The sequence below is a fragment of the Aphelocoma coerulescens genome, chromosome 5 (genome assembly GCF_041296385.1).
Source record: "Aphelocoma coerulescens isolate FSJ_1873_10779 chromosome 5, UR_Acoe_1.0, whole genome shotgun sequence".
Classification (NCBI taxonomy): Eukaryota; Metazoa; Chordata; class Aves; order Passeriformes; family Corvidae; genus Aphelocoma; species Aphelocoma coerulescens.
The window spans coordinates 60,893,787-60,920,851 of NC_091019.1; the positions used below are offsets into that span (position 1 = coordinate 60,893,787).

At 40.6% G+C, this 27,065-nt stretch overlaps 1 protein-coding gene across 5 annotated transcripts in view; it reads left to right on the forward strand.

The window, feature by feature from the left end:
* The first annotated feature begins 994 nt into the window (after nt 1–994).
* The window catches only part of ESR2 (estrogen receptor 2), a 46,312-nt gene continuing 20,241 nt past the window's right edge, over nt 995–27,065 (forward strand). Inside the window, exons 1-5 of one of the 5 annotated variants that reach the window (XM_069018483.1) lie at nt 14,438–14,658; nt 17,305–17,417; nt 17,964–18,436; nt 22,641–22,816; nt 25,617–25,733. In XM_069018483.1, coding sequence (XP_068874584.1) covers nt 18,003–18,436; nt 22,641–22,816; nt 25,617–25,733 — 727 coding nt within the window. In that variant the 5' untranslated portion in view covers nt 14,438–14,658; nt 17,305–17,417; nt 17,964–18,002. The other 4 variants (XM_069018481.1, XM_069018478.1, XM_069018479.1 and 1 more) reach the window with 4 other exon arrangements.

The following is a 27,065-nucleotide window of genomic DNA, read 5'->3' on the forward strand; positions in this document are numbered from 1 at the left end:
GTTTAATGAGCACTTGGATTAAAACCATGGTAGATTGGAACTGAGCTCACCAGGACAGTCTTCGTTTATGTGCTGAGTATCTTCTCTTTCCTGTAGCAAAGTAATGTGTGACATGTTCTCTGCCAATACATTGGCAGCATATTTTCTCTAATCTTCTATTACATTTAAAGCCTGTTTGAATTGAAGACGTTGCCTAAATTCCTAGCGGTTCTGAAGAAAAACAGCCCCTCTCTCCCTCCCTCTCCTTTTGCTGGGATTGCTTCCTGAGAAATACCCAAGATAAGTGGCTTCTCCTGGATCAGGGGAGCTCCAGAGCCAGCATGAGGGACAGGGAAAGACCATGTGGTCCTGAGAAGGCAAGAGAGAGACACTGCTGCTGGTGATGGCAGTGAGCTGTCAGACAGGAGGAGATGTTCAAGCCAACCTCTGCCAGTAGCTGCTGCCACCAAAGACCTGAGTTTTGAGGGAAAATTGGTCTAAATTTGCTGCAAAATGAGATCTGATTTAGAAAACTGTGTATTAAAAAAGATCTGTGGTTAGAGTTACCAGGTTCTTTATCTACCTCTTTGTGGTGACACTGAAAAGAGAAACAGCAGTTTCACCACTGTGGTCTTTGAGGTGGCAAATTGTTTTTAAGTACCTGCAAAGATCAAAGAATAAAGCTCAATTGCTTCAATTGTTGTAAAAACTTTGGGAGCCTTTCAGCCACTTCAGGTGCCTTTGTAACACTCTCTCTTCTCTTGTTCTGCTGGCATCATCTTTTGCGTTTGAACTTTGCTTTGCTAGTTAGGTCAGGTTATCTGCTGTGGACCGAACATATATTTCAGCTTACTTGAGTATATTCGTTTTCTTGTAAGAGAGACTGAATTCAGAACAGCTGTTGTGGATGTCTGCTAAAGAACTATTGAAGAGCAGTGGGTGTGACCACTACCCCCACACCAAAGCCTCTTCATTAGTGATTGCTTTAAGCCAGCAGGCCTTATCTGTCTTGCTCAATTATTGTCTCCCCTCCCATTGCCTATTCTCTGGTAAAATCATTGCAAACAGAGGAGGCAGCAATCACTTGCCAGTGTAGGTAGAACAGATCTCATAAAGCGGTGTATGACGTTAGCTGTTCTCTTCTGGCATTGCATGGTTCACGTTTTGTGTCACCTGCCAGGTGTCTGTAAGGTTGTTAATTCTCTCTGCTAATTCTTTGTGGCTTTATGGGAAGAGCAGCCTTCTCCGAGGACTCCTACACGATAATATATGTTTTTGGGGGTTTTTCCTAGCCTTGTCCAGTAGACTAAATGTAACTGGATGACTAAAATGAGGAATGACTAAAACCCTCCTAAAAACATACTTTTGATGAGTGTAACTGTAGGGTAGATGGGAAATGAATCCATTGCCTTTAGTCCTGTGGTGTATAGGGAGGAATTCCTTTAGGGAAAAAGTAGCAGGTTGGGGCCCTTCAGGGCATATGAGGTTTGTGAAAAGGAGGTGAAAGAAATGAATATTTATTTCCAGGACAGCAAGAAACAAAATCCTTCCCCATGACCTGACTATGGCTATGTATTGGAAATAAACAGCTTAGGTTTGAAATGTTTGTATGAAAGGGCTTCATTTCTGTCATCTCTATGCACCAACTTCTCAGCAGAAAGGCTGGAGAAACAAGGTTTGCTTTTGGTTTTGGGGAAGTAGAGTTGCCTCCTTTGTAACACCTGCCAGTAAGTTAGGAACTCAGAAGAAATGCAATATTTATTTATAATAGTTTAATGTATTAGTTTAATTGCTACTTCAGGACTAATGTGCCTGCATACAGGTCCTACTCTAGCAGTATATTCAGGGCCAAGGAGACCAAGGGAAGACAGAAGAATCTGCTGTAAAGCCATGAGCCATGGCTAGGAGCTGTATCTGGAAAGACATAACAGAGGGCAGAAGGGAGTTTGAGCTGTGGCAGTGGGGGAAATCCTTTGGACCCAAGTGACCAAGCCTCCTGTTCAGTACTATCCTATACTCTGTGTGTGATACACAGACTGCTGGTTTTTTTCATATATGATTTATATAGATGGTTTAGATCCATGTTGAGTCTCTGGAAACCCAGGTTTTCTACATTTAAAAGCCAGCTTGAATTCAAAATTACCTCTGTTGAATGCGTATTTGATGAGGTAAATTGGAGGAAGAGAAAGTTCTCTCTTGCACAGAATCAAGAAACACAAGTTCCACATTCTCAGCCAGTGACTTTCAGCCTTTACCTTTAGTTGTGCCCTGCCAAGACTGCAACTAACTGAAAAGAGAATAAAATACTGCAGCAATCTTCAATCCTAATGAATGTTGCAATAATTCAATATTTAAAGAATTTAAAACTTTAGTTGCTTTCTTCTGTGTGGTACTGGGGTAGAAGCTGTGGTAGCAAAGCAAGGTATTCACCCACTGGGTACTCACAGGGGATGAGGAGAATATACCTTTGCACAAGATAACACAGGGATGGGTAGTTTCCTTCAAATTCTTTTAGGCATAATTGTGTTATTTATTTCTGCAAATTTAATGTTACGTTCTTCTTTTTCTTAAAATCTGCATCATTTTATTGATATGCGAGATAAATGTGGAGCTTTTTTACAGCTATCAGCAAGTGTCCTTAAGAGAATGCCACAGCAGTTTAATGAGGTATGTAAGAACCTGTAACCACTGATGAACAGTGTCCAAGAAGATTCTTTCTGCATTTCTACCCTGGCCCTGCTTCTTCACTCCTCCTTCAGAGTGATCCTTTTACTATAACACCTCTAAAACTTGTGAGAGGTGGTAAAAATATTCTTTGTTAGGTGAATCCTCAAGTTAAGCCACTCTTCAAATTACTTAGATAGTGTGAATTTGCTGGACAGCCAAGTCGTGACTGTCGTGAGACTGGGGTGCTAAATATAGTGGGGGTGCTGAGGAGAAAATTTAGTGATTTTCTGGGGACTTTATGGACAGTACACACCACAGAATGGGCACAATATATGCTGTGGTCCCAAGAGCTGCTCAGCCTTCAGTAATTTTAGGTGATAATGACATAAGTAACTTTTTCTGTATGGGACAAGACAGTCATCAGGGATGGGCCTGTGTTACCCACCAGGTAAATTTACCCATTTTATTCTCTATACCTCCTCTGTCTAAAGGAACTGCTTTTTGAATCTGTTGGCACTAATGTATTTTCCTTCATGCACTTGGACACACAGGGGAGTATACCATCCTGAACTACATCTGATTTGGATTATTTTTTTCTTGTGTATTGCCTCAAGGCTCCTTGTAGCTGCTCCCCATGTCTGCTAGGCAGGTGCTGCTCCACTTACAGACTGCTGCAGCTTGGAATCTTATCCTCCCTTTCTATGTGTGGAAACTCCTATCTTGACAACTCCCCCCCAAAAAACCTAAGTGGGTAATACATTAATCAAACACCTTCGTTTTATATTGTTTTAATTAATATTAATTTACATTATATATATAAAAAAGAGAGAGAAGAGAACTTGACTTATTTTTCTTTGTCTGCTGCCAACCTGTTCTGATCACTTATCTAGTTACTCTTTGTTCCATTTGGTTATCTAACACATAAAATCTTAAAAACAATCTAAATTTTCCTTGATTGAAGGGTTTTGTTTATATTACCCAAAATAGCTGTGGCTCCTGACTGAGTGAGGATCTGAATGGAGAGAAAAGATACAATCCACAGGTAACCACTTCTGCTGCAAATAAGCTGCTCCCATTGCTTATTTGGTACCCAGGTATTTAGAGTAAAAGACTTGCAGGACCAAGGTCTGGTACAGATTGTTGAGGGGCTATGTCAGGATGTGAGGGGAATGCAGCCCTTACATGTGCAAAAAACTAAGGTGCACTTCTATAGTGTTTAACAGAAAACCTTTATTATCTGTCCCATTAGCCCTGAGGGTGGCAGGGAACATGACCTTGTCCTTAGACATAAATAGGATTGCATAGACACAGGTCACACTCCATATAAGAACTAATCATCAAAAAGCACTGGCATTTAAATACCCTGTAGCTTGCCAAAGGCTTTATCTGTTAAAACAAAAGGAATTTCAAATTAAAAGCAGCAGTGTTTAGACTTGCAAAATAGTAATGACAGGAGACAAGGAGGCTCAAGGAAAGCACAGAGAAACAAGGTAGAGACAAATCTGATACTGAGAAAAATTGTATTAGCATAAAGTCATTATAGGAAGGGCTGACTGAGTGGACAATAACATTAGCTTGGTTTGGTCCGGGCTGTGCTTGCAGAGAAGCTATTGATAGCAAAGGGGGCAGAGCTGTTTCACCTCCTAATTCTGACAAGTAGTTTTGGGAAGTTGTATAGACTTGAAGGTGTTTTGGGGTCCAAAATCCAAGGATGAATACAGTGAAGCTTTATCCAAGCAAATTTATAAGCATGTTAATTTCTCTTGAGTAAATTAGATTAATGCTCTGCCACTAATCAGGCATTTTGAAAGACATGGCAATGGATAAATGAGAAATGGACCTTGCTGCCTGTGCTCAATTGTTATTTTTTTGTTTGTTTGCTTTTGGTTTTGTGTTTGTTTGGTTTGGTTCTGTGTGAGTTTTTTCATAAATGCTAACTCAGTACACTGGTTTTGGCTGGGGTAGAGCTATTTTTCTTCATAACAGCTAGCATGGGCTATGCTTTGAATTTGTGCTGGAAACACAATTTGTGCTGATAATTCATGGATGTTTCAGTTCTTGTTGAGAAGAGGTTTTTCATTGCACAGCCTCAAGGGCTTTCCTGCTTCTCACCCCACCAGTGAGTGGCCTGGGGATGTGGGAGAAACTAGGAGACAGAGCAGGGAGAGCTGACCCCAAGTGACCAAAAGGATATTCCAGACCATATGGTGTCATGCTCTGCATATAAAGCTGAGGAAGGAGAAGGAAGGGGGATGTTTGCAGTGATGTGTTTTTCTTCTCCACTCACTGTTACACATAATGAATGCCTGCCCATGGGAAGTGATGAATGAATTCCTTCTTTTGCTTTGCTTGTGTGTACAAGTTTTGCTTTGCCTATTCAACTGCCATTATCTCAACCCACAAGTTTTCCCACTTTTACCCTTCTGATTCGCTCCCCAATCCCACCAGGGAGGAGGGAATGAGCAGCTGGGCAGTGTTGGGATGTGCTAAATTGAATTTATAGCTGTCAATGCTGTTTAGCTATTGATTTGGCTCACTTGCCTGACCATGTATTAGCATCTGGTGCTCATTAGTGGCTGCTCTGTGCCTTGGCTGCTGCTGTAGTGCCAAGGTGGTGATTGCCTCCCTCTGCATTGCCTGGGAATAGCCTGGGAATGGCCACAGCAATGCCCCTGGGCTGGCAGGTGATGGGGCCATCACCACTGTCCCTGTGCTGCTGCTGCACTGGACTGGCTGGAACTCCAATGTGAGCTCAAGTCAAAGGGACAGTGACCTATGGACGAGTCCACGTGGGAGCAGGACACTCCAAAGTGGCCATGGCCATGGATAAGCCCTTGCCAGAGTAGGTCCTTTCAAAGCCCCTGTGGCCATGGTTATGTCTGTGCCACAGTAGCTGCACCTGTGAAGGGACTGCGGCCCAAAGATGCATCCACACTGGAGAAGGGATGTCTTGAAGCATCAGTGGCTGTGCATGAAGTCATGCTGGAGCACTTCTGCTTGGAGCAGGTCCAACCCCAAGTGGCTGCAGCTTGTGGATAAGTGCAAGCTGGAGCAGGAACAAAAGGAGGAGTCCATTGCAATGTTAAATCATAAAACCTCACTCAAAGGGATCAGGAGTGGAGATGGTAGTGGAAATACCTTTACATTTTTGTAACCCATGACTTGAGTTGCTTGTTATGGGAATTGCTATAGCCAGAGCCACCAGAACCAGTGGGAAATCCATACAATTGCAGCAAACACCCAACCTGAGCTGCCTTTGGTGTCTGATAACTCCACACAACACAGCACCTCTCACATCCTGAGTGATCACCATAACAGATGGAGCTCAAACTCATGGGCTAAATGAACCCATTGGGCATTTTGTGGGCACTTGTGGTCATTTATGGAAGTTTTACAGACATTTCACAGGGGTGGTCCATAGACTAAGGGAATGTTATCTATGACATATATCAAACAATAGGAATGAGGATGGGTAATGATGATGTGTAGGACCTGAGCATGATGTAAATGGGATGGGATGGGAAGTGGAGAATGTGCTGGTTTGGGCTGGGGTGCAGCTAATTTTCTTTATAGTAGCTAATATGGGGCTGTGTTTTGGATTTTTGCTGGAAAGAATCTTGATAACTGAGGGATGATTTTATTATCACTGAACAGTGCTAACACAGAATCCAAGCTTCTCAACACCCCATCAGTGAGGAAACTGGGGCTGCACAGGAAGCTGGGAAGGGACACAGCTAGGACAGCTGACCAAAGGTATATTCCAGACCACAGGGTGTCATGCTCAGCATATAAAACTGGGGGAAGAAGAAGGAAGCAGGGGGACATTAGGAATGATGGCATTTGTCTTCCCCAGTCACTGTTAGATGTGATGTAGCCCTCCTTTCCTGCCTGCCCATGGGAAGTGATGAATGAATTTCTTGTTTTGCTTTGCTTGTGTGGGAGACTTTTGCCTTACCTTTTCAACTGTTTTTATTTCAACCCACAAGTTTTCTCACTTTACTCTTCCAATTCTCTCCCCCATCTCACTGAGGGGAAGTGTGTGAGTGGTTGTGTGGTGCTTAGTTGCAGGTTGGGGTTAAACCATGATATGCAGTAAAACAAAGATAATACCCCAAGTGGGTTCCAGTTAATTTTCTTCTCTTGAAAATGAATGTAGTTACATTAAAGAAAAAGAAACACCCCATCATCTGTGTTTATGCATCTGGTATTTAAAAAAACAATGCCAAAGGAGTTTATTTATTGTGCTGCCCAAAATGTCTAAGATGAGTACATTTCTGCTTCAGAGCAAATGTTAATTATGTTTCAGGTTTTTCTGTGACAAAGATAGAAAAAAATTTGATTTAGCCTTTTAGAAACCTCAGTGTTTGGTGCCGGAAATTGCTGGTTAATTAACCTTCAGATTTCTGTGCTGCATATGAGAATGGCTTGTAAAATGATTCCATCATGTAAGAGCCTTAACTGCAGTGAACGACAAATTCAGAGGCTTGTTATGTCAGAAAGGAGGAGGAGAAACTTCTGTTTAGGTCTTGCCTTCACAGGGAAAGGAAACACTGATAGTATCCCTGTAACCTTGCACTGATGAGCAGGCACCACATTGCTTTGGAAAGATTTCTATTTGAGATCTGATGACTAAGTGGTGGTGGGCACAGCTGCTTTAGGATCAGAGATAAAGGAAAGAAGGAAAACAAATCCAGAATTGCTATGAGAAAATCTTGCTGACATGTAATGCTGTCAGAGCATTTATAAAGAGCAGAAACCCTATTCAGTGTCAATCAGGTATGTGCTATATTGAATGAAATGTTTATCATTGTAAATGTTGCCAAAGCTCTGCAATTGATAGTCTCTGGATTTATGAACAGTAGCCTCTGTGAGTGAAATGAGATAGTTAAATTATCGACAGTTTTAATTTTGGTTCCAGTATAAATTTGTTCTTAAAGTCTAACAGTTTATGCAGATTAAGTGATTTTTCAATAACCTTGGGGTTTTTTAAGTATTTGTGGATACAGAGAAAATGATGGAAGTTTGCTATACTTTAGGTCTTTGGCTTAAGAATCTTATTAGAATAGGATTGCTGCACTGAGAGCAGGAGTATTTTGGAACATACATTAGGAGATTGATTTTTTAAGATTTTTGGGAAATTCCACAGGTAAATATATTAATAAAAGGTAAATGCCTCTTCCTAGCATCATAGTAATTGGTATAACCTGATCCAAAGCAAATTGGGGTTACTGTAGGTCTCCTCATTGACTTGACTTTTGAAATTCCAAGTCTCTCACTGATAAATGTCTCAGGTTTTGTTCTTACAGTTCTGAAGTAGTTTTCCCATTGAAGTCGGTGATTTACACTCTTTTAATAAGATCTTCGACTTTAAGAAGGATCTTCCTAATTAGACAATGAGATACAAGCCTGTTTTTTAAGTTTGCTTTTGGCACTGCTAAAATGTTTATTTAACAATAACTAAAGATTGGACAGCACATGTGTAAATCTTCATCAAACCCGTCAGAACCTTTGCCTGAATGCTCATAAAAGACTTTTGGCTAGCAATGGCAAGAATGATCTGGTCTTTAATCTTGGATGCTTTATAACCAAGGTTTTATTAGAGAAAATAAATTTCAGTCTGGAGAGAGGATGGGATAAACAGCAAATTGTGCAGTTTATCCCTTGGAATGGTTGGTAAATGTGCTATTTCTTTCTGGGAAGGGGTTCAGCCTTGTCATACGGAGAATGATGCACAATTACCATTTGTGTGTAGAGAAAGTTTTGATATGATTATGGGTTGCATGAGGAACTGCTTTTGAACATAAACTCATTTACCATTTGCTTCTGATGTGCTCAGTGTTACCAGCAATGTGTTTCCTCATCTATATCCTTGAAATTCCCTGCTCATCTGTTGTCCCCACAAGAGGGGGAGAATTCTAAGACCAGTGCTTTTACTGAAGCAACAAATACAGGTTGTATTTCTGATTTAAAGCTTTAGAACTTCTATTTGCTATTTGAGAACTTCATTAAAATCCTTCTTTCTGTTTGTGGTCCAAGTTCAAGAATAGAATCACTCCTCTTTGGCTGTCCTCCTTTTTGCTTTCCCTTCTGAACTTTGCTGCACCTTTTTAAATAAGATGTAACTCATACTTTGCAGACACAGTGACTGTAATGCAGCATTAGTGGAAAACACCTGTAGTGTCTTCATTCTCAGGCTGGTAACTCTGTGTCTGTGTAAGTGAACAGCTGAGCTTCCTCAGGCTTTTAAAGGAGAAATAACAATAAAAATTTTGGACCGAAAGGGATGGAGCAAATCTGATGCATCTTTGCAGTTTATGTCTTCAGTGCTGCAAATGAGAATCAGTAAATTGAGAGCTTCAAGTACTGCTGGAGAAAGTGGAAACACACAAACTATTTTATATCCTTGAGAATTTGTTGGCTGATAACCTGAAAAACTTTAAATATCACAGGAAGAAAATGCTCTCATAGTTTTAGAGGTGTTCTTAAAATGTTGCAACTGCAGAATTGTCTTCAATAAGTCAGACAGTGTGAGTGTCTATAATGATGTTCTGATAAAGAACGGATTAAAATATATTAATTAAAACAACTATAAATCCACTTAGTATATGATCTCTTTAAATACTCTTAGTTTTAATTCTGGTTCTTGAATATTGGCTTAAAGGTGAAAGTAGCAAAGAGGTTACAGTGACAAGGGATGGTGACCCAGGGGGCTGACCAGATTTTATATCCACTATTTTACTGTGTTTTTCTTCAATTATCTGCAGCATGCTTTTGCTAGCAGCAAGAAATATTCACATGAAAGAGTTTGCTGGTCCATTCGTTGAGAGACAGGACATAAAAAGCTCAGCAAGCAGAAAACCCAGGATAATTTCTCAGATTTCACTTTAATAAGACTAGGAGGACAATACAGTTTTGTCTTAATTAGTATGTTAAACAAATGTCCATCTGTGAGAACCATAAACAAAATTCTGACTGACTCAGCTGAGACAGAATTTTACTCACAATAAAAGGCAGGTTTTCATGTCTAGGTTAATGATGAGATAAATCTAGAGCAGCTTCCTCTGTTTAAGGGACTAAAACATATACACAAACTTTTGTTACCTGTGGATGGTGTTAAACATGTCAGACCTGGGATTTCATGCAGCATTATAAGAGTGTTTCATGGCTTGAAAGGCAAGAATAAGCAATGCTTTGGTTTCTGTGCTCTTTCAGTGAATTAGTGATGGGGGAGAAAAAGTAAAGGCATAATGACTCATTTATTAGGTGCTTATAAGTCTTTTAAGTCATCAAAAATCTGCATCGAAAAAAACTTCATTTTAAAGTAGTTAAAATTGCAGAGACAAAGATATTTGATCTTGAATTTGCTGTTAATGTGAAGATGCAGAACAAAATTAATACAATTGGAATAGTCTTTTACAGAAATTTCAGTAAGAAAATCAATTTACTATAGCTAAAATCAGAAAAGCAGCCAAATGAGTTCTGCATTTTGTACATATTCACACATAGATTTCATTTCTATACAATTATAGAAAAGATTCCTTATTCAAGTTTTATGACTAAAAAGACAAAAGTTTTACACTTTTTTATTTACTCTTTGGCTACCTAAATTAATCCTATAGCATGAATCATTTGCATAGTAAAGAGGCTGTCTGGAAAAAACCCACAGTAAATAACACCATTTTATTTGGGGGAGGAGAAAGTGGAATAAGGCATACTGCAAATTGGTCTGACAGGGAAAAGTCCACTGATTTTTCTTCACTCTTTAGGTCACTGAGATCTGAAAAAATTGTTCCCTGACATTTCTGCAAGGAAGGTTTTCTTTTGCCAAAGACAGCTCTGGTTATCACCACTGCTTCTCAGCCTCGAAAAACAAGAGGTCATTTAAGGAGCCTGAGGCATGGCATGCTCAAGGGAAAGCAAATGCCTCATGTCTGCTTAGCCAGGGGCAATGAATCCTGCATTTCCTGACATACGTGCCAAACAGAAACTCCCACCCTGCCTTTTGGAGCTATGGCAGGTCAGATCTGCCAGGGTGGTAGAGCATGAACTGCAGAAATAAATGAGTTCACATCATTTGGGGGTGTGTCCCGCTTGTCATCAGACTTGTTGGCTGTAGACAGCCAGGGCGCAGGTTTAGGGGCAGTAATGACTTTACTCGTTTGTCCATTGGCCAAAGGACTTTTAATCTTATCACACATCTTTACGCCTAGTGAGGGACAGCTGCTGCCAGGGAAAGTCTCTCTGCTTTCATCAGAAAACAAGACAGTATCTCCCCAGAGAGTGTAGGAATTTTCAATTCCTGCTCTATCCCTATTGCCTGATTTACTTGTTTTGCTTCACATACTGACTTTTTTAGCCACAATCCCTTTCCTCTCAAATTTCTGTCTGGCATGAGTGCATTGCTGCAGGCTCTGCTCTCTGCACGCTGCTGTGTATCCTCACAGACCTGAGTGGGGAAACTGCTGTGGAAAAGGGAATAAATGAGGTGGAATTTTCAGTCCCCAATGTACTTATAATACAAGAGATGTGGATTTGTTGTAAGAGTAAAGACAAGGAACTTGATTTGAGTCAAAAAATCTCAGCTCCTGTGCCAGCTCATGTCTATACCCTGCCAATAACAAGAGACAGTTTTTCAGTAACCCTCCAAGCTGTGTAAAAGTTCTATTGGGCAAAATGAGGTATTTTATCCATATGTTTTTTCCCTTGTTGAGGGCAGAGGATTGAGTGTGGCACTGCTTCTCAGCAGACTAGAATTATCTAACACCTTTGTTGGTGACACGGGCCATGGGATCTAGGGCCCCCTCCTCAAGTTTGCTGACAGCACCAAGTCCTGTGGTGCAGTCTCTTCTCTGCCTTTGTAAAAGCCCACCTGGAGTGCTGCATCCATCTCTGGGACCCTCAACATAAGAAGGATGAAGAACATAAGATTCAGTGAGTCCAGAGCAGGCCATGAAATTCATCAGAGGGCTGGAGCACATCTCATATGAACACAGGCTGAGAGAGTTGGGGCTGTTTAGCCTGGAGAAGAGAAAGCTCCAGTACCTAAAGGAGCTCCAAGAGAGCTGGAGAAGGGCTTGTTATGAGGCTGTGTAGTGATAGGACAAAGGGGAATGCCTTCAAACTGAAAGAGAGCAGGTTTAGATTGGATATTAGGAAGAAATTCTTTACTGTGAGGGTGGTCAGCCACTGGCACAGGGCGCCCAGAGAAGCTGTGGATGCCCCATACCTGGGAGTGTTCAAAGCCAGGCTGGATTGAGTTCTGAGCTGCCTGGTCTCATGGAATTGTCCATGGCAGGGGGGAGGGTTGGAACTAGGTGATCTTTAAGGTCCCTTCCAACCCAAACCATTCATAGATTCAGTTATGACTCTATGAAGACACACTTTGCAAATGACCAGAAAGGAATGGAGTAGAAGAAGGCACATGTACATTTGTTTTAGGACACTGTCATTAAGAGAGAAATGGTGATTGAAGGAATTAATTCCTCCAGGATCCAAGGCACTGGTGTATTCCATGCTGTTGGGACAGAGCTATGGTCTGGCAATCAAAACAAGAATAATTTTTTTAGAATTAGCTTCATTTATTGGTATGTGCTGAGAGACCCAAGTGTGCTTCAGAGATGCTGGATACAGATGCACATCCCAGCTCCATGAAAATGTAAATCCTGTGCTGTTCTTCCCTGCCCTTTCTTGCATCAGAGGGAGATAGTTTTTTTTAATAATGGGGTTCCCACTGGATAAGGGTGCAATTCTGTGTACTGTCTTCTGCCACAATACTGCTGCGGATTGAAGCATGATTACAAAATCCTCAGATAGATCCTTGTAATTGTTGCTTGTGTAATAGTTTTAATAGATGTTTCTTTTCTAATGGAACACACTAAAATTTTCATGCTGAAATGTAAATATTCATTTTGATCAAAAAGTCCACACTGTGCTTTGAAAAAATTACATGGAGAGTAAAGGAGCTGAAGTGTCTCAGTTTGCATTTGTATTCTTGAGCAGGACAATGGCTTTTCATTTCTGGTGTCTGAAACCCTAAGTCTATGAAACATACTTAAGAGATGCAAATCATAGAAAGCTTAAATCCATTCTCATGTCTGGTAACATTTTAATGGTCTACAAATTCAAAGGCTAAAAACTAGTAAAGTCAACCTTAACTCTAGTTTGAACTGAGATCTGGAAATATTTTCCAATTTTATGGATACCTTCTGTTGAACTAATCCCATTGTAGTGTATGCAAGGCAGCTGGTTTTGTGCATCACGAAGTGTTGAATGTTGGTTGTCTTTGGGCAGAACCCAGAGCTCTCACCTTCTTGAACAAAGGTGACAAATTGGTCAGTGTCCATGATCCTTTGATATGCCTCACTCTTTCCAGCACAGGTAAAATGGAATTTCCTCTGCTGTGAATGCCTCCAGTAATGGGAAGGTGGGAAGGGAAATCTAAAGAGCAAGTAATCCAGCACACTGCTCAAAGTGAGTCTTTATTTAGTCTCTCCAAAGATAGGGATTTCACAGCCTTTCTGGGTATCCTATTCCTGTACTTAATTCTCACCGTGGAGAATTTTTCCTATGTTCCACTGGAATTTCCTTTGCATTGGTTTGTGACTGGGATCTCTTGTCCTGACTTGTGCACTTTCTGTAAAAAGAGTCTGGATTTCTTGTCTTTGGAACTCCACTTCAGGGGGTAGAAGACTGAAGTCGTGAATTCCTCTAGTGGAACAAATCCAGTTCCTTTGCTGCCCCCATGTCATATTCATTCAGCCCTGAAATGTATTTAGAAATGTTTAGAATAATCTAGGAGTTGTCAGTGTCCTGAGTAACTCAAAGGCTAGCATAGGCTAAAGAGTGCTCTTTTTGCTTGTTTCAAAGTGTTCTTTCCTGTGTGCTTTAGAGCTGCAGTGTTTTCTTCAGAGAAGGTCTTGATGTCATTGAGGACAGGTTATTAATTTTGGAGGAATGAGTACAATATCTGAAGTCTGGACAGATAGCTGTGTTTGCATTTTGCTTCCCTTTCTCTGCCCTACTTGTTGCAGCCAGTCCTTCTCAGGCAATAATAAACATGTTTACTTGTCTGCCTTCTGTTGGCAATATCTGGCACTGCTGTGTTTAATGAGTAATAAGTTTTTCACAAAACCTGAAGCACAAGTATCCCCTTATGCATCAGGAATGACTTTCCTTTAATAATCATGTTTCTAGAAGATGATTCAGTTTATTATTGCAGTGAGTTGTGTAAAATGTAACTTAACAGAATATTAATAGCATGCTCTGCAAGATGACTGAGGATCTTTGGCTGTGGGGTGGTGGAATGCACGCTCACTGAATCACCTCTATTAAACCCAAAGGCAGAATGATTGCACTTCAGTTTAAGCCTAGCACAGAAAATGGTCATCTTGATTCTCTATTGCAAAGGATCTTTACTAAAAATATATATAAAATTCTAAGCATGTTGTGGTGCATGTTGATGGAAGGGTGCCTGAGAACATCCATCACTCCCTTGCTTTTTGAAGTGGTGTACTTTTCTAGGAAAAGCTATTGTATTATGTTCCCAAGCAGGCACCCTGCCCTCTCTACCTATTCTGCCACTTTCCAAAACTAAAACTAACAAACAAACAAAAAAATCCAAACAAAAATCAAATTAGCTTTTTTCACGCAAGCCTTTTAAAGAGGTACTTGGTATAGGTAATGTGCAGTAAGTGGCTTTTGAGTTTGTTGAAATACGTCAGATGGCTTAATTATTTACCCATGTGTCTGTTTGACTATGACATCTAAACCAGTTCTTGTGCCTCATCTGGTGTGTCTTGCATGGTGGCTCTCAAGATACATTCAGTTGTTGTAGAGTTATTCAAAGACAAGAAACCTGATTTTTCTCTTTTTTTTTGGGTGGAGAACATTGATAACATTCCTTTTTTCCCTACATCCTCATGGATAGTGGTGTCATCCTCTGAGTACTGGAGCAAATGAAGCTGTTTTATGTCAGAAGTGAATCCTGCCCGTAATGTCTTAGATTTGTGAATGGTAAGTGTTATTCAAGGAACTGGCCAGAATGGCTGTTGTTTACTTAGTAATGGCATTTCAGTTGTTGAATATCTTGCTAAGCTAAACTGACTTCAGTGGATTGAAACATTTGCAGACTCCCAGGAAACCAGAGTATAAAAATAATAGACACCTGTTTTGTTTCTGTGTCTGGTACAAATCTAGTGCAGGGCTGATAGACTGTGTCTAAAAAATTTATTTTATCATTGATTCTTGCTTTTAAAATCTTTCTTCAGAGGAAGTGTTGGGACAGGAGTTCACTTTAGGAAGTAGCTCATTTCTGTTTAATGAGTAGTCTTTAAAATATGAGGACATTATACCAGGATGGAACAAATTTATTAGCCTATTGCACTACTTATTGTAATCCTTGTATTAAATGTGGTTGTGCTTCCTTCTTTGTTTGTGGAGTCTGTTTTCTCGCAAGCTCAGATCCTGAGGTTTGTTTCCCTCAATCTTCAGTCCTTCTTTAAGATACACAACTTCAGAGTCCAGCAGCCAATTTTTAGGACCTTCTGAGCAACAATGGATAATTTCAGCAGTTTCATTTTATTTGTGAGGCTCTGGGCTTCCCATTTTAAATTCTCTGCGTGTAAAGAAACGTCAATGTGATCTCATGTAGATCCATAGTCTACTGTGGCTGAACTATTTCTGCCACCCAAGTTAATTATCTCAAGTCAATGCTGTTATTTTTTCACTACATTACAGCCTGCTGAAGACCATGAGTACAGTTTTCTTTAACTTGCTAGACCCCAGGGTCTCCTTTTCTTGTAAATAAGTTATGAGCAGCGTGTTTTTCAGGAAGGCTGTACTGACTTCTTATGCTTGTGTGAACTCCTACCCCTAAAACAAGCTTCACTCTTGTTTCTGGTAACTTCTGTGTATGTTTCTAAATACTGTGTGTTGCCCTTTAGAGACCATATCTCCTTCTGCTAAACAGGCAGTTACCCTGCACACACACATCAGTGGATTCCCTCTGCAGAAAAACATTACTCAAATCTCAGCTGATTTCTGTTCATAAAATTTCGTAGTAGCAGCTCTGTTTCTACAGTGTACAGGCATTTATTTGCTAAATGCTGAGGGAAACTACACAACCAGTTTCCTGCTGCAAAAGCTGCCACAGCAGAATGTCTCTAGCTGACTGTAACAGCGATGTTGCTGTAATGCTGCTCAGGTCCTTCTCTCTGAAGGATTTGGGGTTCCCCTGCACTGTGCACCCTTCCAGAGGAGGCAGAGGGATGAAGTGAGCACAGACAGCTTTTGTTGGACATTCCAGATCCTCTGGCAGAGTGTCCATGCTCACCCTGAATACCTGCAGCCTCTGAGATTGCAAGGGGAATACAGCTTTGCTGACACTGAATCTTTAAATGTGTGTTGAATCCAGTGTGCTCACTGGGCCCACTCGTAGTAACCCCTGAAAATACTCCTAAGATAATTTTTTTTGTTCCATCATTTGCTTCTAAAAAATTACCCATCCCATAATCTGGGAGTGAAAGTGCCTTTGGGTTTGTCAGTGTTCTTTTTGCAGTGATGTTTGCACAATGCTTGTTTTTTCCTAGAGGGGGCTGTGAAGCATCTGGTGGGGGCAGATGAAGTGTGTAGGTTGTGTGAGGAGTGAGGTCAGAATCCCCTGCTTTGACTGCTCTGGAGTTCCAGTCCAAGAACTGCTGGACACAAACAGCTGCTGAGATATCTCATTTTCCTGTTTCCCACAAAGGAAAAAACAGAAGCTGCGTCTAAAGTGCCAGAGCTGATTTAAATGAGTTTCTGGTTATTTCTACATATTATCTTCAGTGTCATTGCCAGGGTGCAGAGTGAGGAGGAAGGATGGACTCTCAACTATCCATTTTAGTCAAAAAGACTTTTTCTTACATTTTTGGTTAATGCTTCTACTCTCAGTCCTCACCCTAGAGGAGAAAAACATATCAATGCCCCAAGGTGGCATACTAGAAATGCCATCTGGCTGAGAACTTTGGGGACAGGGAGGTTGCTGGTACTTCAACAAAACTGCTTGAATTTTCCTTATCTTGCTTTATGGTCATGTGAGGCAAAATAAGGTAAGAACATTTAGCATCTATACCTTGGCCACTTGTGGAATAGCAAAGCTGTGGGTGAATGTTTAGGTATCCTGTGGCTTTTCATGTTAAGATCTTATTACCATATGTAAAAGTACATTGTAATATCAGTTCATGGGGCTGGAACTTGCTGGTTTGGATACAGAATTGTTTTGAATTGCAAACTAGGTCTGTCTTCAGAGCTGGAATGAACTGCAGACGAAACTCTTAGTGAAGAACAAAGAAAAAATGTTTTTAAATGCTACAGTCAAATAACACTTCTAGGACAGAGATCTGTCTTAAGAGGATAATTTTGGTGGGCTTTTTTTTTTTTTCTTTTCAGAATACTTTTCTCTTAAATCCCTAAACCTGTCAAAGAGTATTTGTTGTGGGCAATGTAAGGTCTTTTTTTGATAGTGAATCAGATGGGAGAAAGGACAGGGAGTAGTTGGGATGGGGATGGAGAGTGGCAGGGAATTATAAAACTTCTGGACCTTATGAAATCACTCAAGTTGTGTTGTCAGCTTTGGAAATATCTGCATTTTATGACTTCTACTTTTCTAATGGCTCTGTTCAGAGGTGCCGTATCCAGGGACCTCTCAGAGATGAAGTTGCACTGCTTGCTGACATCCACTACCTGTCTTCCTCCTCTGTGTAGAGGGATGTGCAGTGGAGTTCTGGATTTGGAAGGTATAGGGGATATGCATGTGTGTGTGTATGTCTGTTTTCAAAATACCTGCTGTGACATGTTTGTGATGGAAAAGGGAAGCACCCTGAAGTACAAGGCTGAAGACTGTAGTGCAGTTACAGCAGAAGATGGTGAGTTATAATGGGAATTGATTTCTCCTCCACAGCTGTGGGTCTTGGGGTAATTTTGTCTCTGATATAGAGCAGTTTTACCCTGGTTGTAACTCCTATTAAGATCCAAGTTGTCACCTTCATCTTTGTTGCAGGCAGGCCTCAAATAGTTTTCTTCTTAAAATTATTATTATTTTTTAAGGGAGTCTGAACTCTGTGTGTGTTTTAGCCTTTATATTTAAGGATATTCTAGAAAGCTTTCTTTCTCTTAAAGGTAGTAAATTTGTACATTGATTATTTAAGTGCATTTGGTATGTAGCCTTTAACAAGACATTTTTATGTTTTCTGGTTTACTGGTTCCTTTTATCTTTTATAGAAAAAATGCAGAGCTTTCTTACATTTTAATTCTTTTTTTTCTTAAATTCTTTATCATCTTAGGATGAATATTTAAACAGCACTCTTCAATCTTGCTTCAAAATGTCCCTGTGCACGTCTTCTCACAAGGACTTTTCTCAGTTGCTGCCACTTCAGGATATTGGATGCAATAAAACAGAAATTAAAAATTCACCTGCTGGTGTCATCTCTCCAGTTCCCTACAGCTGCAATCAGTCCACGCTGACAGCAGAGCACAGTCCAGTCTACATTCCCTCATCTTACATGGAAAACAGACACGAATATTCTGCAATGGCATTCTGCAGCCCTGCTGTGGTGAATTACAACATTGCTAGCAATTTTGGGGATCCAGAGAGCATGACTGCAAGGCAAACCTCCAGCCCCAGCACGCTGTGGTCTGCTCCTGGCCATCTGTCCCCTCTGGCACTGCACTGCCAGTCCTCACTGCTGTATGCAGAGCAGCCCAAGAGCCTGTGGTGTGAGGCACGACCGATGGAGCCGGTGCTGCCCGGGAGCAGGTCAGTGCTGCTTGTTGCTTTAAAACTTGGCTGAATATAATTTACAGTTTCCTCAGCTCAAGTCTTTTCTTTTTACATTTGAGTTCTGTGTGTTGGTCCCTCTGAAAAATAAAACAATGCCAGAAAAACTCCACTAGACACCAAATCAGTCTTGGGGTGTGTGTTTGTTTGTTTTTAGTGTAACTTCTGAAATGACATTTTTTAAAAATACCTCCTTAGAGTACTATACACCAACACAAAGCATTACAAATACCTTCAGTGTGGGAAAAGTTTACATTGTGTAAACAAAAGTTCAAGACTTCTAGGTACTATTCTGTGTAATAAAATTAATTTTGCTCTGGCAGATTAAGTCCTTTTGAGGGAGAGAGGTAAAAGTTCACTCTTTTTTGCCTTTTCATACAATGTTGTTTGAATTCCTTTTTATCCAGATTACTTTTTTTACTGCTTTTTAAAAAAGCTTTTTAAAAAAGCAGTAAAAAAAAAAAAGATGTGAAGGCTTTTTGTTAACCTGAAATTCAAGGGAAATATTTTCTTTGCTTTTAGTATGAACAGTCACACAGCAGCATGCATCATGTTAAAAGGTGGCTGCTACTGAAAAAGCCTGACTTTGTTTCTTGCTGCTGTTCCCAACTGACTCTGTAAAGTTGTTGTGAACAGCAGAGTCACAGGCTAAATTTTCAGCTGACAATAAACTCTGTTTGCAAAAACACATTCTTGTTCTGCACATTTACTGGTATTGCAAACCCTAATCAGCATGTGGATCATCAGCTGATGGAATTGCTCTGTTTGTGGGCACAACACCTGCTGGATGGATAAAAGCTCAGGGTGTGCAGGTGCTGTTCCTGCTTCAGCAGCTGTATGTTTATTCATAGGCTCCCTTATTAAACTTCAGCAGTCATTTGGAGTATGAAAAATAGTGTGTCCTGGCAACAGTTTTAGTTCAATGGTTAATAGAGGATTTGTGCTATTTTTGAGACTACCCACATTCCTTGTGCAAGGGGTGGGCTTTATGCAGTTCTGGAGTGCAAATATGCTTTCAGTGTAGGTGTGTGGATTGGGAAAGACTCTTTGGGTAGCACTTACATACAGAAGAATTTCCTGAACAGCTTTGATGTGAACAGGGGTAACATCCAAACTCTTTCCACTTTGGTTAAGGTTCCAAAACTTTGACAGCCCTGGGAACATTAGTGTTTCAAACTGTCCAGATGCTGGGACAGCAGCTGGAATAACCCAGGAGCAAGAGCACCCTGTCTGATGCCCTGCAGTGCCCTCTCTACAACAGACAGAAGGGAAGCCAAACCTCTCCCACTGGAGTTTAAATAAATAAATCATCAGCTATTTGTATAGCTATATAAGGACTATTGCTCATGCAGCTGATGATGACCTAACTTAAAGAGAAATCAAGAAAATCTGGAGTATGACCTCTTTTTCACAGTATGGATTGAATTGAAAGGGGTCTTAAAGACCATCTAGTTTCAACCCCATGCTGTGGTCAGGGACACCCTCCACTAGACCAGGTTAGAAGGATGACCAGGAGAAAATCAGTGACTTACAGCTTTCAGTGAAGTCTTAGTTCTTTTTTAGAAAGGTAGTATCCCAATATAGAAACCACGATCCTAAAACAGAGAGGAGTACTAGGAGGTGTAAAGAGATAAATATTTCACCATGGGGCTCCTCAGTAGCCACCAGGCTACATCCCCTATTTTCCTGCATCCTTTGGTGCCAGGAGCATTGTGGACATCCATCCAGCCACTTCCAGCTCACTTGCAGGACCTGGCAGCTCATTCCTCTGCTGAGCATCCTGGTGTGCCCCAGTCCTACAGCAGCTGGGATGGGGTCTCTGCCCACATGTGGGCTGCCCTCTCTGGATTGCCCTTTGTGTGGAAACACTGTCGGAGCAGGAGAGTCTCGGGGTATGGGATGTTTACCTGAAAGCCCTGACTGTTTGCAGGGTCTGTTGTCCTCACAGACAGCAGTGACAAACTGATGGGGTTTGGGCCTCCTGGTGCGAGGCTGCAGCTGTCACAGATGAGTGGCTCTGATCCTGTTTGGCCCACAGGAGGAATTTGTTCCAGATGGTTCCGCTGCGTGCAAGCTGTTTGCCACAAGTCTGAGGAAGCCTTGCAGCTTCCATGTGTGCAGGGTGGCTGTCATTAAACTTTTAAGCAAGGAAAGAAAAAGTGCTTTTTAAAACACTTGTCATGACTGGGAGGTAAAAACCAGCAATCCTCACCGAGATGTTACAGTGTGTGCTTCTTCTTTATTTTCATCCATAACCTCAGTGCTTTATCGAGGGCACTAAACATTGCTCTCCACAGCCTATCAATCAGTCACAGAGAGCCTCTCCAGCTGATTTTGAGCCTTTTCTGACCCTCACAATTGGATAATGATTCCCAAGTAAAGCTTAAAAATGTATCTCTTTTGCTAATGTGAAACACCAAATTACTTTTGCTTCCAAATACAGGGGGATAGGAAGGATTAGCAATGCTTTTCCCTCCTTGCATTAGCAGCATATTAGGCACGTGTGATACAGTCCCTTTGGTCTTGGGGAGAGTTTCCCCCTCACTGGTCTTTCCAGCATGGCAGAGAGGGAAGTAACTCAGTGATTAACCAACCCATTAATGAGGTGTGTGTCTAATCAAAGACCGAGCTTGTTAAACACCTAAACACTCCTCTGCCCTGCCATATCTAAATGAATTAACATTTAAAAAAATCTCTCAGGAACTTAATTGTACAACAACTACCTTAATTTTTCTGTTTTGAAATTTGCTCTGAGAAGCACCTTTTCTTCCTTTCCAAATTTTTTACCAGGAAATTGGAGCACGTTCTCCTCAAAAACTAATGAACTTGGTGGTTTTCAGTTGGCATGTGGGTGTGTTTGTCCTTACCTTCTGTCATGAAATCAGCACAAAATCTACTTTTAATGTATTAGTTAAAGCCTCTTTGACAGCACTTTTAGCATGTTTCCACTGTTCTGTTTAAACTTGCCCTTGTTCTGTAGAAGTCATAAACCATGCTACCTGCTGTCTGATCCCAAGAGATTTTTCTTCTCCTCCCTAATCCTTCTGGAAGGTGGGATGAGGAAAATTCTAGAGTTCCCAAGTTCTGCCTGTGTGCTTAAGTGTTTACATGTAAGTTGGCTATGTACCATTCCTTTTCTCAAACTCTGAGCTGCTGAGAGTTTGCACATGACACTGTTTTCTCTCTGTCTAGAAATTGTATTGACCCTGGAAGCACAGTGTGCAAAAATCACCAAGAAAATGAGGTCCAGATAAAAAGGATACAATGGATGTACTTCCTATACCTAAACCAAACGTTACTGATAATTTAAGTTCTGTTCCTCTTGTGTTTGTTTACAGGACATTGGTGTCAGGAATTGGCTGTTTTTTCATGGTTTTATCCTGTTTTAATTTTAATCCAGTCATGAAGAATAGTTCCTGTATATTGGAATTATTTGCAACACTTCAGGAATGTGTATATCTTACTAATTTATATAGAGCACCAAGTTTTTAATGTATGAAAGTATTTTATTAGTTGTGTTTCCCCATTCTTCTTGTATTCAGGCTTCTTTTCGTTTAGCATTAGGGTGATCAACATGGGATGTCGCCTTGAAGAGAAAACTTTGTCTAACATGATGAGCTGATCTTGTAGGCTGAGATTCACATCTCAGTTATTCGTCTCCAGAATGTCATTGAATGAATAAAACTTCATGTAAAAGAGGAAATACTTGAGAATGGATGTGTGTTGTAATTTTGCCTTACTACCAGAACAAAGCAACTGCAGCTCTGTTCATTGTAGCATTTATCCTGTCAGTCTGAGCTGTCTGAGTTCTCCTTTTCCATGTGAAGCTCCCAAGAGGCAAAATCCCCTTGGTTCACAAATCCCTGGACTTGCACATTCCCAATAATTCTTCAAGACCCATCAGCATTCCATACGATTTTCCCAGGGCTCATGTGATTGATAGAGCAGCAGTCCGGTTTTATACCTTTGAGTATTTTAAATCTTTCTAGTGTGTCATCACTGGGATCAGACTACATGCTTTAAATTACCTTGTCAGAAAAGGCTTTATGTTTCACACTATCCTGTGCTGAGGAACATGAAGACTCTATAGAGAGAGAATAGAAGAGAATGAAAAATTATGGAACTCTTTGCAGTGCAGTTTAAATTTTCCTCTTTTGTAACAGATGTTTTTCTTTTCTATCAGAGAAACATTAAAAAGAAAAACTAATGGCAATGACTGTACAAGCCCAATTGCAAATAATCCTGGCTCAAAAAAGGATGCCCACTTCTGTGCAGTCTGCAGTGACTATGCTTCAGGATACCACTATGGGGTCTGGTCCTGTGAAGGCTGCAAAGCATTTTTTAAAAGAAGCATTCAAGGTAGGACAAACAGGGTTTGATAATTTTGCTTAAATAAATTGTTTCATGTGACTACGGGCTGCAGCAGTTGACCTAGTAATGAGTTGGTCTGAAATCCTGGTGTCTGGTGCTCCATGCTGAAAATAGAGCAACACATGATTTGACAGTTTTATCTCTTGGCTTTGATGTTATCAAGATCTGGAAACATTACAGAGTGAGCAATTGATTTCTTTAGAGGAGAGGTGGAATGCATAGCACAGTGAGGCCCTGCAGCAAAGGCCTGGGTGGGATGGCACTGCAGACCTGTGAATCTGATGGGAGTTTGTGGCCCAGCTCAGCTGTAGTAATTGAGAATTAGTTTTCATAGACACAGTAAGAGTAGGCAATTATCTGGAGACTTTGCTTGCCAGGAGCTCTTATTGACAAGAGTCTATTTCCTGGAGCTGTTGAGTTGCAGTGCATAATATCTACACACTATGTAGGATGGAAAAATATGTGTAGCATGTATCAGGTACTAACCTGATTATTGTTAATGCTCAGCCTCCACCCCTCAGAACCTGCACTGCAGTATCTCTTACTCTGTCAGATCTCTCTATCTAAGACTCCCACTTCCATGTTTAAACTCTTAAATATTTGGTATTTAGTTCAAGCTTGCTGTGTGGCTGCAGTGTGAAGTAAATGTGGGGCTCCATGTTTGTTGTCACAGTCAGTGGAAATCACTCAGGCACCCTACTGCAGCTTTGGGGCACTTTGGTTTCTTTAACCTTGGTCTAGTTATCCTGTTCTTTGGCCTCATCTGGGATCATTTGGTGGAAAATAATGTCTATTGACATTGGCTGCTACACATGGATACCAGTGCAGAAAATCCTGTTGCTGTTTGGTCTTTAATGTTCCCCTTCCTCTTCTGCCTGCAAAGCCTTTAGCAATCTTCAGATATTTTCTTTTGGCTCAATATGGCAGAATTGGTGCCACTAGGAGAATCAACTTTAATTCAGAACTTGTTTTGCCCTTTCACTTCATTGTGCAAATTCTGCACAGGTGAATAGCAATTTCTACAAGCTGGTGCAAGTACTTTTGATTTCTAAAATAATTGAAGAGAACTCTGTGTCCAGTTTGTAACAAATGGAGACTGAATTTGATCTCAAGGTGTTTTCTGTCAAGTAAATTGTTTGCCTTCTCTGTGTTGCTCACATGTGCTTGAGCCACCAGCAAGTTACCCACTGTGGTCTTTTGTACACCTCAGTGTATCCTGTCAGGTAACAGTGTTTGTAATTCAAATAAAAGGATAAAAAAGACAAATAAAAGAAAGTGCTTTATGCCAAGAACTGGCTATCAAGCACTCAGTTGAAACAGTTGTTATGTTAAAATAAAAGACTTTCTGGACCTGCCATAGACCAAAATGTTGGGCTGATGTCTAATTAAAATTAGAAGGTAGGACTGAGCAACTGTGTGTGGTCTGAGATTGTAGTGTTGTCTGTTTGTCCCACATCACTGGACGTCTGCCTGCAAGTTAATCTATCCCAAGGCCACAAGAGTTTTAAATTACTTTATACTCCTGTGTGCAACAGAGAGCTTCCTCCTTCTCTCCCCCTATGTTGTGTGAAGAGTCATAAACAGTAATTTGTTTTTCAGTCATATCTGCCAGTAGGAAATGGGACAAACTGTAACCTGATCTCTTCTTTTTAAAATTGCTGGTTCAAAAATTCAAGGTTAAAATAATTCTAATTTTGCAAAGAAATAGTCACAATGGTTTAGTTAAATAATTACTCTTGGGGACATGAACTCTTGGATTTGCACCAAGTGAAAAAGAATTCACTCAAGTAGCAGTATTTTTGCCTGATCTTATTCTTGGTTGGGGGAAAAAAACCCAAAACCAACTTAAAAAGCAGCCTGGGAGAAAATATATTAATAAAAGTAAATGAGTGAATATTTTTTGCATCCTTTGGTAATTGGTGCAAGAGATAGTCCCAGTATTTGGCAGGAGATGATTCAACTGTGTTTACACCAGGAGCGTACCCAAGTCCAGTTTACAGTAATAAACCTTTGGACCAGATTATTGATTAATGAAATACAGTAAGGTAAAGGGGTTTGGGTGGGAATGAGATGAGATGGGAAAGAATAAGAAGAGAACAAAAGAGGATGCAGTGAAAACTGATGAAAATGAGATAAACTCTTATCCAGAATATCTAAAACTTACACCCTCTACTTGTGCTTTTCTTTGCAGTTACAGGATGCATTATTTACTCCCATTCTGCTTTCTATCTTGGCTTTTTTTTTTTTTTTTTTTTTTTTTTTTTTTTTTTTTTTTTTTTGTTAACTTTGGTCCGGGGTCAATCCTCCAAAGGCTTCTTCATTCCTGGAACTCACCACATCAGAGTTCAGTAAATAGAACTGTAGTTTACTTAAATCTTTGCAGGACTGAAGCTGCTCTTTTCAACTCTGCTGAGGGAAAAAAAAAAAATAAAATCTGGTATCTGCCAGCTATAGGCTCCCAATATACAGTAAGAAATTGGAGATTGAGAGCAAATTTCCACAAGAGTGTATGTTCCATTGTTCCATTTTCAAAAAATTAGTTGGTTTTAGAAGGTGCTTGGTTACCTGACAGTCACCAGTATAAAGCTGAGCTATACCATCTGGTTAATTATGAAGCCACAGGTTGATGTTTATAATATAGGATAAATAAACATTTTTGTATCAGTTAATGGAGATTAGATACATGCACGTGAAAAAGTAGAGCTGTTTACAGTCAGGAACATTCCTGATTTGGGAAATGACCAAGATGGTTGGAACTGCTGAATTTTCCCTTCTTGCCCTGCTGCAGGACACAATGATTACATCTGCCCAGCCACCAATCAATGCACGATAGACAAAAACCGGCGCAAGAGCTGCCAGGCCTGCCGGCTACGGAAATGCTACGAAGTGGGGATGATGAAATGTGGTGAGTTTGGCATGTCCACGTTCTTAGCTTGGATTTTGCTGGCTTTTTCTTTCTTCCCTTCAGCCAATTCTGTGTATTTTTCCCCCTTGGAATCCTAAGAAGGCACAACAATTAAGTCAAGGTTTAAGCTGGTTTTATAGGAAGGAATTAACTGATTCTTAAAGCTGAGGAAGACTTGTCATTTTCAGAAGAAAACCTGTGGGAAGGGGCAAGGTGTAGGTTAAGCATGTGAAAACCATATGACCTCTGCAGAGCTTCGGGGAGGCAGGTGACTTCCATGCAGAATGAGAACTCAAGAGCTGCTGCTTCCAGAGCCTTCCAGGGACAGTCTCTGCTAATGAGAGGTAAACGAGCCTGTGTCTGCTCTGCTGGTTGGATGCACTGCAGGACCAGCAGTGTCACATGGAAGCAGCAGCTAATTCACCTGTATTCCACCTCTGACAGTGGCAAGGGTGGGTGCCTCGGGAGGAGTATAAGAATGAGGCCAGCACCTATGTGGAGCTACTGCTGGCAGCTCTCAGCTTCCAAAAATCAGCAGCTGGGGACATTAGTAGAATGACAGGTTTTCTATTGTCTCTCTTTTTAATCCCATAAAGGCTTAGCATCTACAACATTCCTCAGCAGCTTGGCCACACAGCCTGTGAAGAACCAGCTCTGAGGTTGCTGGGCTTTTGTGTGGGGCTTTGGTGGGGCAGCGAGGGGAAGGCAGTGGGAGGGCAGTTCTTTTTTTTGAACTAGCTATCTTTAGATGATGCCCCACATCTCTTCCACCAAAAGAAATAGTGAACAACCACTGTTTGTCACTGCACCACTCAGAATTATCCAGCCTTTTCTCTTATCTCATACTATCTCATACTTATCTCATACTATCTCATATTCCTATCTCATACTTACAAGTGATGTGACTTCAATGTAGTTGTGCATTTAATAGATGATATTTTAAAAGTTACTTTTAAGAAGAAAACAATTTGAAAGATGTCTCAGTCTAATGTATGTTTACAGTCAAGGTTTGCTGTTTCTTATAGATTCCCCAATGTATGTAATAGAAACAGGCAGGAAAAATATCCCATAAGAACACTGGAGTGGAAAGGAGAAGGTCACTGTGCTTTGCTCTCCATGATTTGCAGGCGTGCATCTCATTTCATCCCATTTAATGTAGATACCTATTTCTGTTTCAAAACTAGGCACTGTTTTCATCCTCCTACAGCTTTGATCTGAAGACTGATTGTAAAATATAACTTCTTTCATTAGGAACATTCTTTAGAATTCCAGCCTGCATTTATTGCTGGACAATTAATGTTCATTTTTTCTTGTGATAACATTGTCTTTCAT